At 33.5% G+C, this 15,903-nt stretch overlaps 1 protein-coding gene across 3 annotated transcripts in view; it reads right to left on the reverse strand.

Annotated features, from left to right (window-relative positions):
- The window catches only part of LOC118189731 (astacin-like metalloprotease toxin 1), a 54,069-nt gene that overhangs the window by 18,520 nt on the left and 19,646 nt on the right, over positions 1-15,903 (reverse strand). Inside the window, exon 1 of one of the 3 annotated variants that reach the window (XM_035360393.2) lies at positions 5,770-5,871. The exons of 1 other annotated variant lie outside the window; for it this stretch is intronic. In XM_035360393.2, the coding sequence (XP_035216284.1) occupies positions 5,770-5,815 (46 nt within the window). In that variant the 5' untranslated portion in view covers positions 5,816-5,871. Of the gene's footprint in view, positions 1-2,948; positions 3,061-5,769; positions 5,872-15,903 lie in introns of those variants that run through there. One more of the 3 variants, XM_085806813.1, reaches the window with a different exon arrangement.

Raw genomic sequence — 15,903 nt, forward strand, 5'->3', positions numbered from 1 at the left:
TGTGACGCTGTAACTTGATTATGTTAAATTAATGCCTGTCTGATCTGCCTTGGCCAACTGAGGCTGTGGCGGAGCTTGTAGTATACTTCCACTGATCAGGCACTATTCCACTTGGTAATCTTTTAGATAAATAATAAGTGACGGTGGACGTGGGCACTATCCCTTTGCCGTAAAGATTAATCAGTACAGCACCACGTCCACCCTTATCTAAAGTTGGCAAGAGAGGAGCCTTACGAGAGCTATACATTTACATGTATACTATACTTTGTACTTGGCATTACTTGGTAATGCATTAACAAATAAAACTAGGTCGGAAGCCTGCTCAGTAGTGCTACAGTGGATGGACAAAAATATGGAAACACCTTGTGAAATGCATGTTTGAAAAGAAAGATTGATTTTAATGAAATATGTAGGTGGCGCTGGCGTTTTTGACTACTGACGCCACCTATACAACTTAGTAAATGTGCTAAACAGTTCAGTTGTTGTCGGAGTACTGTTATGTGAGGTTGTCATTGCATTATGTCAGAGTTAACAGACTTCGAACGTGGGCAAATTGTTGGAGCACGTATGGTAGGTGCTTCCGTAAGCAAGGTAGCCGAGGTGATTAGTGTTTCAAGAGGTACTGTATCGAAGATTTATTCCGCATATTTGAAAAGCGGTAAAACATCATCTGCTAAATCACAGCGCGGACGAAAGTGTGTCCTGAGTGATCGTGACAGATGATCATTAAGGGCAATTGTGACGAAAAATAAGAAGACCACAGCTGCAAAAGTTACTGCTGAAATTAATGTTGTGTTATCGAACCCTGTGAATACCAAAACAATTAGAAGTGGCTTCATAAACAGGGAATTGCTAGCCGTGCTGCAATTGAGAAGCCACTCATCAGTGATGCTAATGCCCGTAACAGGAAAAGGTGGTGTTTAAGTCATAAAGCCTGGACTATAGAGCAGTGGAAGCGAGTAATATGGTCTGACGAGTCTTCTTTCACATTGTTTCCCACTTCTGGCCGAGTTTAAGTCTGGAGAACGCCATCTCAAGCCTATAATACAGACTGCTTGTTGCCAAGAGTGAAACATGGCGGGGGTTCTGTTATGGTTTGGACAGCCATATCGTGGTTCTCTGCTAGCCCCATGATAATTATGTCAGGGCACATGACTGCTAAGACTTATGTGAACATTTTGGCCGATCAAGTTCATCCCATGGTACAAACTTTGTTCCCCGATGGTGATGGTGTCTTCCAAGACGACAAAGCCCCTATTCACACAGCTCACATTGTCCAGGACTGGTTTTCTGAGCACGAGGATGAGTTGTCCCATCTCCCCTGGCCACCACAGTCACCAGACCTGAATATTATCGAACCTTTGTGGTCTACATTGGAACGGAAAGTGCATTCTCGTTATCCATCGCCAACATCGTTATCTGAACTTGCCACCGTTTTGCAGGAAGAATGGTATAATATTCCCTTGGCAAACATACAGGAACCGTATTTATGGTCTACATTGGAACGGAAAGTGCATTCTCGTTATCCATCGCCAACATCGTTATCTGAACTTGCCACCGTTTTGCAGGAAGAATGGTATAATATTCCCTTGGCAAACATACAGGAACCGTATTTATCCATTCCGAGAAAACTGCAAGCTGTTTTGGATGCCAACGGGTTTCCTACACCATATTAAGCAAAGAAACATGTTTTTTTAAAGGTGTTTCCATATTTTTGTCCAACCCCTGTATATGCTATATATGAAGGGAAGGACAGTTACAACTATGCCTTCTACGGGCGTGGCGCGGTACAGAATACCTATATGGGATGCATATAGGCATTCACGCGCATAGGGAAAATTCCGTTCTTGTGATTGGACATATTTTAAGATGACATCATTTTCTCTTCGCGTAATGACTTTAATACGGCGTTCTTACGGTTTTGTTTTCGTTGAATAATGCCATGAGTGACAAGGAAGCGTCAAAATTATCCTTTGTTTTCTTAGAAACGAAAATATTTAACTGCAGCGTTCTGCAGGTGGCTTTCTGTTTCATGTAATAATAAAATTATAAAATCTTTCAAAGAAGCTGTTAATACCAGAAGCAATCTTAAGTGCTTAGATTATATAAATAGCTGAATGAACTCAATGCAAAAACGGAACACGACGATCTCGATCCAACTGTTAAGGCATTGTGTGCTAGTAAGTTGGTTATTATTATCGCAATTTTGCTGCATTCTGTTTCTTTCACATTGCAGAAAATATTTCCTTTGAAAATATTATGTTATTTCCGTGTTAATGTCCATGTCATTATAATATATCTGTTGCCTTAAACGACAGAAAAAAGTGCATTCAGTATTGTCGCTGAATTTAATACACGTGTATAAGAAAAGAAATTTCCTTTTCTGACAAACAGTATTTTTATGCAATGGTACAAAAAATATTACACATTAAAAAATGGGCAATAATTATAAAGTAATATTTTTCAGTTTAAAATACGTTCTATTTCTGTGTTCCAAATATATATTACTCTGAGTTGAAAAATAAATTTTACTTTTTCAAATTGATTATAAATATTGTGTACTTGTGCAATTTTAGCTTCCAAAGTCGTATTCGCTATTTCAGGAAAACTAACTTGTCTCATGCTTTCGTAGAATGAATCAGCAGAAAATGGATATATAATGAACATGAAATAATTAATATATATAATGTTAATATAATGAACATGAAATAATTCATTAATAATTCGCAACACCTTTAATATGAAAGGTTTTTAAATTAAGAATACATTTATCAAAAACGCTGCACTTAATATTAATACACATTTATAGAGTTAGCACATGAAGGAATAATACTTTTTCTCTCTAGGAGAAAAAAAAATCACTACATTTTTTATATAAAGTTCACCACACTACAGTGATGTAAGAAGTGTAATCTCACAGAAAAAATAAATAAATAAATACAACGCACTTAATAATCTTTCCGGTACTGCTATCAAAATGTAAACAAACCCAAGCAAAGTCAAGGCGCTCCTAAGCGAAGAGAAAATGACGTCATCGGAAGCCATATCCAATCACGAGAAGGGATTTTTCCGTATGTACGTGGAACGGTACAGAATGCTTATATGCCTCCGGGCTTCGAAGCCATCCCTTTGGTATCGCAGTCGGCTACCCAAACCACTATTAAAAATGAATTAGCGAATACTATCATTTTAATAAATTGGTATTTAGTATTAAATACTTTTAAAAACTGGCATAGTAGTAAAACGTCTAATACAAACTCAGCGTCGCACATGGCTAACAGCTCTCTAAATGGCCTATTCATAAACATTTCGTGTACTAGAGACAAATCACTATTATTTAAAAGAAGGATAAAATCATGAACTGAGAATTCTCGATATACTTATAAGGTGTTTCTCCCACCTTCTTGGCATGCCTTCGTGGTGCGGTGGTCTGCACGTTCAACGCGTAATTGAGAGGTCCGCAGTTAGATTCCCGGCGAAGGCGCTGCTAATTTTTCATCTCTCTTACTTCCGAAAAATCCTAATGTCTCTACAAACTATATGCAATAATTTGTCGCTTCATGTTTCGTAGTCAGCTGCCTTTTATTTATGAAAACAAATTTTAACACTTGTTCATCTATAGAATAATAATTGCTGAAATTAAATGAAAAAAATGTCCTTTAAAGGAAATTGTTAGACTAAGGTTTAACTTTATTTTGAGCAATCATGCAGCCATCTAGCCATTCGTAAATTTGGAATTTCATAATATGTGTAAAAATCCTTACTATCATTATAATAACAATTTTGAAGCTTCTATTCGTAATAACTTTAATAATGATAACTTTTTGATGTTAGAAATATTGTCTTCCATAAAAAGGAAGACTCTCCTTTGTAAACGAGCTCTTGATCGAAATCAGTGCTGGAGCTCCATTTTTTATATATATATATATATATATATATATATATATATATATATATATATTTTTTTCAGAACATGTGTAACATGTGTACGAGCCAGGTTCCCTTAGAAAGTCTTCCGCGAAGGCATCCCTCCCCTTACGCAAATAGCCCTAGTATACTTTGCCATAATAAACGAAACGAAACCAAACCAAACTAAAACACCTTTTTCAGAACTGATTTTCATGTACTGCGTGAATGCATTCTTGCAATATTTAGTTGCTTTTCTCCCTTATTTATCAATTTTTAAAGCGGCTTTTTTTTTTTGTGTGTGTGGATAGGAGTGTCATCAGCATCAGTAACCGATGCGCCAGATAGTGCTCGGGAAATATATCTTAGATGCTTATTGAATAATATATAGCCAAGAAATGAAGCATAAAATGAGTGATCTAAAACTGAACTGATATAGGAAAGATATCTCAAAATCACGAACAACTCAACTGACATGTCTATGATCAAACTAGAAATTATAATATTAATGATTTTGTAAAGTTTTTCTCCTTTTTTACCACGTGCCTTCGTGGTGTTATTGTAAAGTACATCCGTCTAACAATCGGAAGGTCTGAAGCTCAAATCTCGGCGAGTATATCGCAAATTCTTTATGTTCTTTTTTTTAATTTATTATTATTATTATTATTATTACCAATGGCAGGCTCTAAGGTGACTTGGGTTTGGATATTACTAAGGCCAGAAGTGGTGGTCACCTTATTATGAAGGCACCTAATAAGTGGGCCACCTTTGTCTTCTACGAAGGGTACGGACATATACAACCATGCCTTCTCCAGGATATGAACCCGGGCTCTTTAGTATTGCAGTCGACTTCCCTAACCAATTTACCGTCTGGACTGTAAGTTCTTTATGTTTTCCACCTTCGAAAATTTTCTGATGACCCTACATTGTAACCTAGAAATCCAGAAGTAGCATGTTATGCTAAACTTATAAATAAGGAAAATATTTAAAATTAACAAAGCAACAACTTCGTATCTGGAGTAGATTTAGTCAATAAATCAATTTCGACGACAAACAGGTACAGGTTCCTCTTCAACAAGAGTAAAGAAATCTGCAAGACTGGGGAATTTATCTGAATGACTGAGATTTCTTTGCTCTTGATGAAGAGGGAGCTGTACTTGTTTGCCCTCGAAATCGATTGAGTTCTTGACTAAATCTACGCGAAACACAAGGCCTTTTATTTTGCTAATTTCAGGTTTCACTTCAGCGTATTTATTTATCTTCTGTTTTGAAGGAAAACATTGTTGGTTTAATGCTAAAAACTAAGTTGCAAAAGAACAAATTTCTCCAGCATCAAATTATTTCTAATTACAGGTGAATTTAAGGTGGTATTCATGGTTTTAATAGGAACATATTTACATTATGTTACCTGGATAAGAGAAATATACTTTGCTGACATGATGTGTCATTATTTACTAACAGTGGGAACCGGTAAATAAATATGCGAATGGTTTGTGTATCTATTGCTGTATTACTTCAAAATTAACTATTACAATTATCATTTTGTAATACTTTTATATGCTATAATGCATGCTAAATATTCTTAATTATATTGTATTACAGTTTGATTTCGCCTGGTCAAAAAGATGTATTAAAATAATTTTTTTGAAAATGAGCAGGTAAAAGAAAATTATATTTTCGTTCAATATTAAATTTTAATATAGATAGATATAGAAAATGAAAATATCAGTTAACATTTTAAGCACGTTAAAATATATTAAAATATCATTACAATTTTTATGCTAGTCTAACAAAAATAACAAAGACCGTTAAGGGAAAATTTTATTTAAATTTCATGCCTATAAAACTATAATCAGTACTTACATTGAGCTAGTAAGACTACCAAAAACGTTATCCACGGAGATGTCATGATTCTTTGTTCTTGTTCTTCCGGGATGGAACGAACATAGAATAGACGCTTCAAAATTCAGTAGATGCTTATTAAAATATAAAAATCCGTATAATCTACAGGTGCATGCTGGAATTCATTTCCCTTTTATGATAAGCCTTGGGAACTATACACTTGGAAATTTAAATTTCCAAGTGTTATATTTCTCATGGAACGAAAGTTGGTTTTGTGGAAAATTTTACATCTTTATTTCCAAGAAAGATTTAGTATCTGATAAAACTAAACAGTGTTTACTCTAACTGGAGCAGTTGGAAACAAAGATTTCTTTTTTTTTTTTTTTTTTCTTTCGTTCCTTTTTTTTAATCGTACATATACCGAATTATTTAAATGGGATAATCGATAGGAGGATTATGTTAAATATATGATACAGTACATGAGCATCGTATGGACAAAACAGATTTAGCCTCTCTCCATCAAATCTAATCCCAGTTTGTTTAAACAAATCCTAAAGTAAAATGTATACTCCATTTCCATTAAAGCCATTATGCGACCTTTAGTTTTGCAGCCACTGGTCAAAGACATGCATTACCATTTACAAAAATGCTTCCAATGATGCCAGTACTCATATTTTAGCATTTTTAGATTTTAAAAGTCAGTTTTGCAAAAATTACGAAATCTAATTTTTTAAACGCCTATTCCAAAATCTTCAATAAAGGAACGGTAAAACTTTTCTGCTGCTGTTTCTGTAAACGAGTTCGAAGATGGCGAATGAGATACATTCCGATGACCTCATTGATCACATGACTTATGTATATCTTTTGTATACAAACAATGTAGATGACCTCAGAGATCGCGTGACTTATGCATAGCTAATGCAAAGCAAGGCCATTCTTCCTCTTCTTCTCGGATTTTATTTTGCGAATTGAAATTTGGGGAATGTATCTCATATCTTCTTTGCTTACATCTAAAATTATCAGAATTCACAACAATGATATAATATTTTGTAAACATTTAATAAAGCATTAAACAAATACATTTTACAGCGTTTTACAAAGTGTACTACGTACTCAAAAATTCTACGCGGTAACAATTCAAAATCAAACTCTTGAGACTAACTTAAGACTCTGAGAACTCTTACGACTAACTTAAGTCGGACAGACAAAGATGGCAACGTCCTGTTTTGCACCCGCTAAGTCTTTTTGCGCCGATAAGTGAAAAATCAAGTTTAGATGCGAGGGAAAGGTATATATAGAAAGAGGGCAATTTCGTATTTCAGAGGAGAGTAAAAAGAAACTTTGTACATTTTATGCGAGTTCAAAAGGCCAGGACGAAAAGATGGGATAAAATAAAATTAAAATCTTAAGAATTCATAATGAAAACTTAAGTTGCAGTCACAGTTACAGAGCTAAGAAAACGTTCGCGATAACCCCCTTCCCGGTCCTTAGAATTATATTTAATATATGCTTATTCTCATAGTAAAAAATAAAACACCAAAAAGTTTACTTCCGTGGGATTAAAATTGACCGAGGTATTTATTTAATTCCAAAATTTGCGAAGTTTGCCGTCTTTTCAAGCTTGTCTTGAAAAGCTTGGTTAAAAAATTAATTAGAATGATTCGGGACTGATTTTTTTTCTCCTTTTAATGGCATTCAGTTAAATACTTTTCCGACTGCTGGTGTTTAATATTCCTTAATTTATAATTCTGTTATATTCTGCATGCCGAAAGCATTTTCGTACAAGTAATTTATAAGTTTTCAAATGTTAAAAATACAACAATAATATTCATTTGCTATTTTATTACTTTAGGCTTATTCTATGATAAATATGCAAAACACTCACTGAACCAGAAACATTTTAATTGTTAATTTATGCAAATAATGCTATGAGTTGTTTATCTGCTATTCGAAGATGACCACTGCATATCAATTTTCGTTATTGACATAACAAATTCTTTACTAAAAAAATTAATTTTTTATCCATTACAAATTCATATATTTCTCTCTTCATTTGTGCACGACCCCTAAGTTTTTAGAAAGCACTATCTGAAATTTTAAATTAAGTATACCGGTCAATTTTTGCCTATAGGTGTCAATATTTTCGTGCTTCATTTTTTAGTATGAATATAAACTTTTACTAAATTTAACTAAAAGGAAAGAAGGACTTTATAAAGGGTTAAATTTCGTAACTTACAAAACTGATTTTTTTAAATTTAAAAATGCTAAAACAGGAATATTTGAACCATTTAAAACATTTTGGTAATCGGAAGTGCATGTACACGACAAAGGGTTGCGAAAAATAGGCCACATAAGAACATTTATGAACACGGTCGATAACAAAAGTTCCTTGCGATTTATCCAGTGCCATTCGAAACCAGCAGCATGGCCTTTACTTGAATATCTAAAAGCGAAATTTCTCTGGCAAGGACATTTTTTTTCTTACCTACGCTTATCAAATTGCGCCGGGTTATGAGGAAAACACTAGCTTTCGTCGTTTGCAATGATCTATTAAAAATGTTTAGGATTACTGTCTATCATATCAAACAAATCTGTATTATTTAGGTTCTTCAGACTTTGAATTCTTAACAGCAGATACCACCTGCATGAATTCAAATTAAAAATTCCATTAATTCCTTTCTGTCAGAAAATCAAAATCTGAAGGAAAAAATATTATGAATTGTTAAGAATTCTTTCAGGAAATTATTATTTAACAGAGCATTGGAGCTGAAAACATTACTACTTAAGACTTTTTACGGACTCAGTATACATATCCAGTACTTCTCAAACCTTTTTAATTCTTCCCAAACTAGTTTGAACTATTTTGTAAAGATCCTTATTCTTTTTGGGTGTTTATATAAACTAGATGTTTTAGCAGTTCCATATACAAAATTTCAGCGTTCAATGGCTAATTGTTTGAGAGGGATACGAGATACATACGTATATAAATACGTACATACGTACAGACGTCACGAAAAACAAATCCCTTTTGAATCCGTTTTAGATCCATTTTGGAAGAAAATGTCCTTTATTCTATCCGTACGTACATTCGTCCATATGGATGCGGGAATAGTCAAAATGGATATTTCCATTGAAATATGATACACTTCTTTTACTTCGTACAAGGAAGTAAAAATTTAACAAATATATGATTACATTTAATAAACATGTACTAGTTTTATTGATTAAATTGCCTGTTTTTGGTATCAATAGAATATTTATTGAAGAGGTATTATTTCTTTATTTGAAATTATTATAATCGTGGATAATATATAATATAGCGTTTTAATTTCTTTTTGTCATATTAATTACAAATTCACCTGTGCGTACTGCAAAATGTTGTATAAACAGGGAAAGAAAACTTCCATTCAATTATCTTTAATTAAATTACTGAATGAGGGTTTTAATAAGATGTTTATTGAAGAGTTATTATTTCTTTATCTGAAATTATTATCAAAGCAGATAATATATAGTGTTTTAATTTTGTCATATTAATTATAAATTTATCTGTGTGTACTCCAGAATGTTGCATAGACACAAACATAAAACTGCTATTTAAAGTACCAATATTTTTATAGCTAATCAATGGGATGAATGAGCTTGGCAATTGAACTTGATAAGTAAGTTAATAGCTATTTGTTAATAGAATCTTAAATACGTCTGTTCAATCAGCAACGAGTGAGCGATTTCTTTGTTATATTAAAAGATGACTCACAGAAATAAAATCTTGTTCAGACGGTTTTAGCTAATCATGTTAATATACATACATTTTTGTTACGTCAAAAGTAGACACAAAGAGACAACATCATGTTTATGATGAGATTAAACTTTGTTGTTCTGAATTTGATGCTAAGAATTGCGGTCGTCTGGAGAAAAAACGTAGAACGCTGTGCTATTACGTGCATAGCATATATTGAAGTTGTCGAATAAATTAAACTTATTGCTAAAATATTGTTACAAAATTACTATTACCAACACCGCTAGCTCCTCGGAGCCTAAAGCCTTATATAATCTTCTTCATGTTAAAAATCTCTAAATAAATCAAACATTCCGGCATAGCGGTTTGCCTTCAATTACTTACACTCACCACTCCACCTTGAAATGACTGGTAGAATAAGGGACGAGATCCAGTCGATTAATCCATGTAGGTGACGATTTATCGTCCACCATTTTAGATCGAGTGATAGTTGTGTGTGTGTGATTATGGCAAAGCCTCGAGGGCTATCTGCCTAAGGGGAGGGATGCCTTCTTGGAGGACTTTCTAAGGCAAACTGGCTCGTATACACGTTACACATGGGGAAAACCACGAAAACGCCCATGCAGCCAGCCCGTTCGCGGGGTTCGAACCTTGGACCGAACTACCAGTGTTCAGCGACTTTACCGCTCGGCGGGTGATAGCTATGAGAAGAGAGGAATGAAACTGGAAGAAAGGCGTTTTGAAAACGACATAGTAACCCTGAATCAAACGTATTTTAACTTTTCAAACAACCGTATCGATGTGCTTACACTCCAAAAGCATGAATAAGCCTTTAATTCCTTTCAAACTTAAAAATTTAAACAAGACAAAAAATATGTAATAAAGTTGATTTTACATACATGCAAAATTATCTAGTCAAAAAGCTGCGGTAGCTGAGGATGATGGTTCGGTAAAACCATCGAAACTAATCCTGTGAAAATTTGAAAAAAGCTGATTTTTGTTGTCTAACTTCTAAATTAATGCTATAATATGCTTAATGGGAATTATTTCCTTCTTTTAAAATTTAAATGTTGATTTAAGAGCAAAGTTGTTATAAAACTGGCAGCATTACATAAAAACACAGGGCTCGAATTAAAATTCCCTTATTGATGTAATTATGTGGGAAAAAATATGAGACAAGAAACTTCTGTCCAGCAGCTTATGATACTATTCCTTCTAGCAATAACAGAAATGCAGAAGTAGATCATTCTACGAAAAGACTACGTAAATTGTTCAAAAGTTATACTGGATGAGTTAGTATGTAGTTTGTTTTTTTCCTTTTGATCAAGTTACACATGATAAAGTTGAGCTTTTGATCAATTTGAACACATGTGTGGCAAAATATACGCGGGACAATATCTGCTGCTTGTAGAAATCATTTCTGTTCCAATCGAATATGAGTTTATTAAGGGGCTGAATTTAAGAGACGGCGTTTTGTGCTTTGTGAATCGTAATATCAGTTATAAATTTTCATCTAAAATAACTATTAACAACTCATTCAACACTTAATCCTAAAATTGAGAATTAAACTACTTACGAAATTTTCAAATTTAATTTTTAAATTAAAAAAATATTTTATGATTATGTTGTTGATGAAACTTTATCTCTTACAAACAATAGTTTCGAAATAATATTTCGCAAAACTGCTGGCAGCTTTTTTTTAATAAACATTTTTTAGTTCAAATATCATGTTGGATATTTTTCTTAGACTTTTCTAGTGTACTTTTCTAGTGATTTAGGCAGTGCTTTTCTAGATTCGATTGATGATGGCATGTCTGCAGCTCTTTTACCACATTCGCAGTTAGTTTTTATAAAATTTGTGTCAATATTGTTTTGAACTGACTCATATTCTAAAAATGGAGCTCCATAACTTTCCTCAATAATGTTTGAAAATTAGATATAGTATGCAATTCCTCTGACGCTTCTTCTTCGAGGCATAAAAGCCTCGTTTTCTAAAACAGGTTTTGACTGATTTTAAGACATTAATCCCATGTACTGGTTATCATATGCATGGTCTCTAGCAGATACATATATCGACTTGTTTATCGCATTCGAAGAGCCACATTTTCAAAAAATTCAGTTCTGTTTATCGTTTTCTGAACATCTTTCCTGTGATGACATTTAAAAGCTTTTAAAATAACCATAAATTGAAGGCCGAATCTTAGAAGTCGTTTTTGCAGGACACTAATATTTTCCAGAAAGAGATCAGAGGTGTGCCTGAGTAAAAGATAAAATCTGGCTGCAATTTGTTTTACTAAGAACATTAAATCTTTTTACATTTTATCCTTTACTTCCAAGCGTAAGTCTTTTCGCATGGCATTCTCCATGTGTTACAAGTTTAAGTACACAAAAAATTTAAAAGATGATTCTTCCAATGATTTTTTTAAATTTCAGAACTTTCATTTTCAATCAGCAGAAAGATTGCCCAGATTCGCCACTTCATTATTATGAATATAACCAATGTTTTCCTTGCTTTTCTTCAGTCTAAAGTTACCACTATCTTTCAATTCAAAAACTCTTAATGTATGGTAATGCTACGAAGCATTTTATGCACATTTTCATAACTCTCTTCGAATATCATGCGTAAGAAAAACATCACCAATATTCATGGATTCATTAATAAACTAGGATTTATCTGCAAAGAAATTTCTTATCCCTTTTAATAATGAATTAAAAGCGATAAGAAAAGAAGAATTATCTTCGCATAATACGTCTGCATTCATCATTGTCGCTCTTACGTCGCTTTTAGTACTTATATGGTTGCACTCATCAAGGCGGCGCCTTATAGTTACATCATTCAGTCACAGTTACAGTTACATGGCTATTTCCTACATAATTCTGTCATTCTACATCGTTATCTGTTCTAAGATGACAAAAGAAAACAATGAAGTTTAAAACATAAAATATATTAAAACTGAAAATACTAGTACTATTAAACAACAAAAGAAAATACTAAAGTGATGCAGAGAAAAGAAAGTAATGCTGAATCAGGACCTTTTAATAACAGCACTTTGAAAAAAGAAGTTAGTAATCATTATCATATAAAAGTTTGATAAAGTCCAAAGGTGTTGATTAATTCATATGAAAAAAAATGTCTATAAAACATTTAGTTCAGGTAATATGTTCTGATGAACCAGTCCAGGGTTTCATAAACTCGGAACAAATGCTCGTTTTCATAAGTCCATCGAAGAAGCCAAATTTTTCAACACCATAAATGTCATTTGGCTTGATTTTCATGATCTCGTACGCTACGAGAAATTTGGGTTTAAGACCAGGTCCATATTGCCATTGCATTGCCATTGCATCATGATAACCATAACCGTGGATACTGGCATCAGTGTGTATTTCAGTATTGCTGCTCTGATTATAAATGCTAAGTACGAGTTTTTCACATAAATGTGTTTTTAAAAGATTGAAAGCTTTTCTCTCATTATCACCAAAGTGGAAGTCATTACCTTTCTTAAGGATACCAGTTAATGGTTGAACAATTATGGAAAAATTTAGAATAAATTATGAAAATAGCCCTGCCAGATAAAAAAAACTTTGTAAGCCTTTGCGACTTTAAATTCAATTTGATTAATAACAGCAGATCTTTTAAGAGGAGAAGTGAACCGTTTACTGTTTCCGATGACATTACCAACTTCAATTGTACGACTTAAAGACAGGAGTTTCAGTAGAAACATGAGAAAATTCTTCATCCTTACATTCGATAATTATGCATGTTCACACGAGCATCCATAGCGCATTCAAAAGCCAACTATTTTCATTTGGTATTCTGGAAAGTATCTTTGACTCTTTTTAAGTTTCTTTTTCGTTTTCATGATTTAAAATTTCACATTCATTCTAAGACAATGTAAAACACATACATGATATAATTTAGTTGTGTTGGAACACATGCACGTATCTGTGCTTTCGTTGTTGTTATGTTGGTAGTAGGTTCTAAGCCTCGATATACTATAACCTATTCTACTGTTTCAATCTTTCAGGCTAATGGCTTCCAATTCTTCTAATCTTTCCATTTTCCTAAACTTAAGAACTACACTGTTAATGATTATGAAAAAGGTAGGACTCATTTTGTTTCTTGTCTCTTTATTACTGTGGATTGCCGTAGTGCTATGGTAGCTGATTCATCTGCTCTGTTACGTGTTGCTTTACTAAGAACGCTTCATCTGGCAGAGAAAATGCGATCATACGAAGAAGGAAACTATACAACAATTTACTCGAGCACAAAATCATACTAGTGTTGTTTCAATCGATAAGCCGCGAAGTACTGTTATACCGCGAAACCCGATGAGACTTGTAGAGAAGTTTTCAACTAAAAATATGCGCGTTTTAAAATTTTGATTCCGTGTTCATCCAATAATTGAGTAAATCAGACTTTGAGAGGAAAATAATAAAATCTGAACAAAAAAAAAAAAAAAAAAAAAGACGTGATTATTTTTAAGATGATTTACGTATAACTTAACTAATAAAATCATATCTTGATCAAGTTTGAGGTAAATATGTAGAGTCATTAGGATTTTCGAAGTAGGAGACACGAAAAATGAGCAATGCCCTCCCGAGAGTCAAACCAGGAGCTTTCGAATACGCACCAAAATATGCTACCGTTACATCACGAAGGCCCGCGGAAAGGAGGGAGAAAATAATATTAAGCGCGAATTTTAGTTTTTAGGTGAATATATAATAATAATAATAATAATAGTTAAATATATAGGTTTGTGCGAAGTTAAATATTCAGTTAACAGCTACAGCAGACCAAAAGACTAAACATTTCTGCATTATACCATTGTGATTCTGATCTATAAAAAGCAAAACGCCTTCTAGTGTTAAAAATGGATCAATTCTGATCCAGGAAATTACAAAATCTCACAAACTTTACAATATCGAAACAAATAAGGCGATTTTATTATTTCCTTTAACTTACTTGTCTAATATTTCATCTGTGTGTTACTACTTTCTCTTTTCATAAGATAGACCAGCGGTTCTTAACCTTTTGACTAACGTGTACCATCTGAACAAAAACTGAAAACCTTTAGTATCACCACTACAAAGTACTACTACCACCCCCACTCTTCAATAAAGCTCAGATCGCATAAATATACGATTGTTAGAGATAAAACTCAATCAGGATGTTAAATTTAATTTTTGGATTTAATAGTTAAAAATACTTCGCTTCTTTGCATACCACCTATTTTTCTCTTGCGTACCACCAGTGGTGCGCGTACCACCGGTTGAGAACCCCTGAGATAAACGAAAGAGCAAAAGACAGATCATCACTTATAACTTCTCAAAAATGAACCAAAAGTCACTTTTTTGCCTCCAGAATGGGAAAACTCTAGCATTTTAGTGTTTTATTTTGATAAAACATCGTTAAGCTACGGATTACTTATTTTAATGAATAAAATTCTACGAATAAAATCTTGTATATACAAATCAATTAGTTACAGACAAAATATTATGGGTTAAAAATAAATATCAGAAACATGAGAGGTTATTATTGCAGATCAATGATGCATAACATCTTTCATTTACCTCAGATATTATAAAAATGCATTGCTTATCGGCGATAAAACAATGGAGGTTTAAGAAGTCATGGCATCTGGATTTCTTTACAATGTTTTGCAATGACTTTTGCTACAGATCCTGAGTGAATTTATAAATTACATTTCAAGCCCTTTAAAATTTATGTATTACGTGCTTTCTGTTTTGTGTGAAAAGTATAATCTGCACGCAAAATAATATCTAATACAAAAGACTTTACATACATTTCTTTTATTAAATCTTTTTCAAATATATTTTTTAATATTTTTCTTACTGTATTACTTTACGTATATTTTCTGGTTATATTATTTTACATTAAAAAAGAAAATGAGATAAAAATGCGGGAGTTTTTAAAATTGAAATTGTCTGTGAATTTTAATTGTTGTTGCTGCTGCTCACTTGTCTGAGCTATAAAGTCAGCCCAATCCCACGAAAATCCTCGCGGCAAGGAGTGCAAGTTTACGTTTGTCGTTGGCAACAGCCTTGAGCACATTACAGACGACAGTGCGATTTAGCTCAGTTCCGCCCCCAATTTTGATGGAGAGCACCCCGGGGGAAAGACGGGTCCCAGAGGCTCCCACACCCCTTCCACTACCATCGACCTCTCGAGAGGAGTTTCGACTTGCCGCATATTTGGAGTGCCCCCATGCCACACGGACACAATAATGCGTGCCTTCTCCGTGATTCGAACCCGGGCTCTTCGGCACGGCAGTCAGCAACGCCAACCACTGTACCGGTTGGGCGGCGCTGAATTTTATTTACATTCAGCGCTAAAGATTTAATTATATGAACTGAAAACTTTATGCAATATTTTTATTTAAAAACGGAAGCTAATTATT

The sequence above is a fragment of the Stegodyphus dumicola genome, chromosome 12 (genome assembly GCF_044657685.1).
Source record: "Stegodyphus dumicola isolate Sdum_Otavi_A_Nest chromosome 12, ASM4465768v1".
NCBI classification, from domain to species: domain Eukaryota; kingdom Metazoa; phylum Arthropoda; class Arachnida; order Araneae; family Eresidae; genus Stegodyphus; species Stegodyphus dumicola.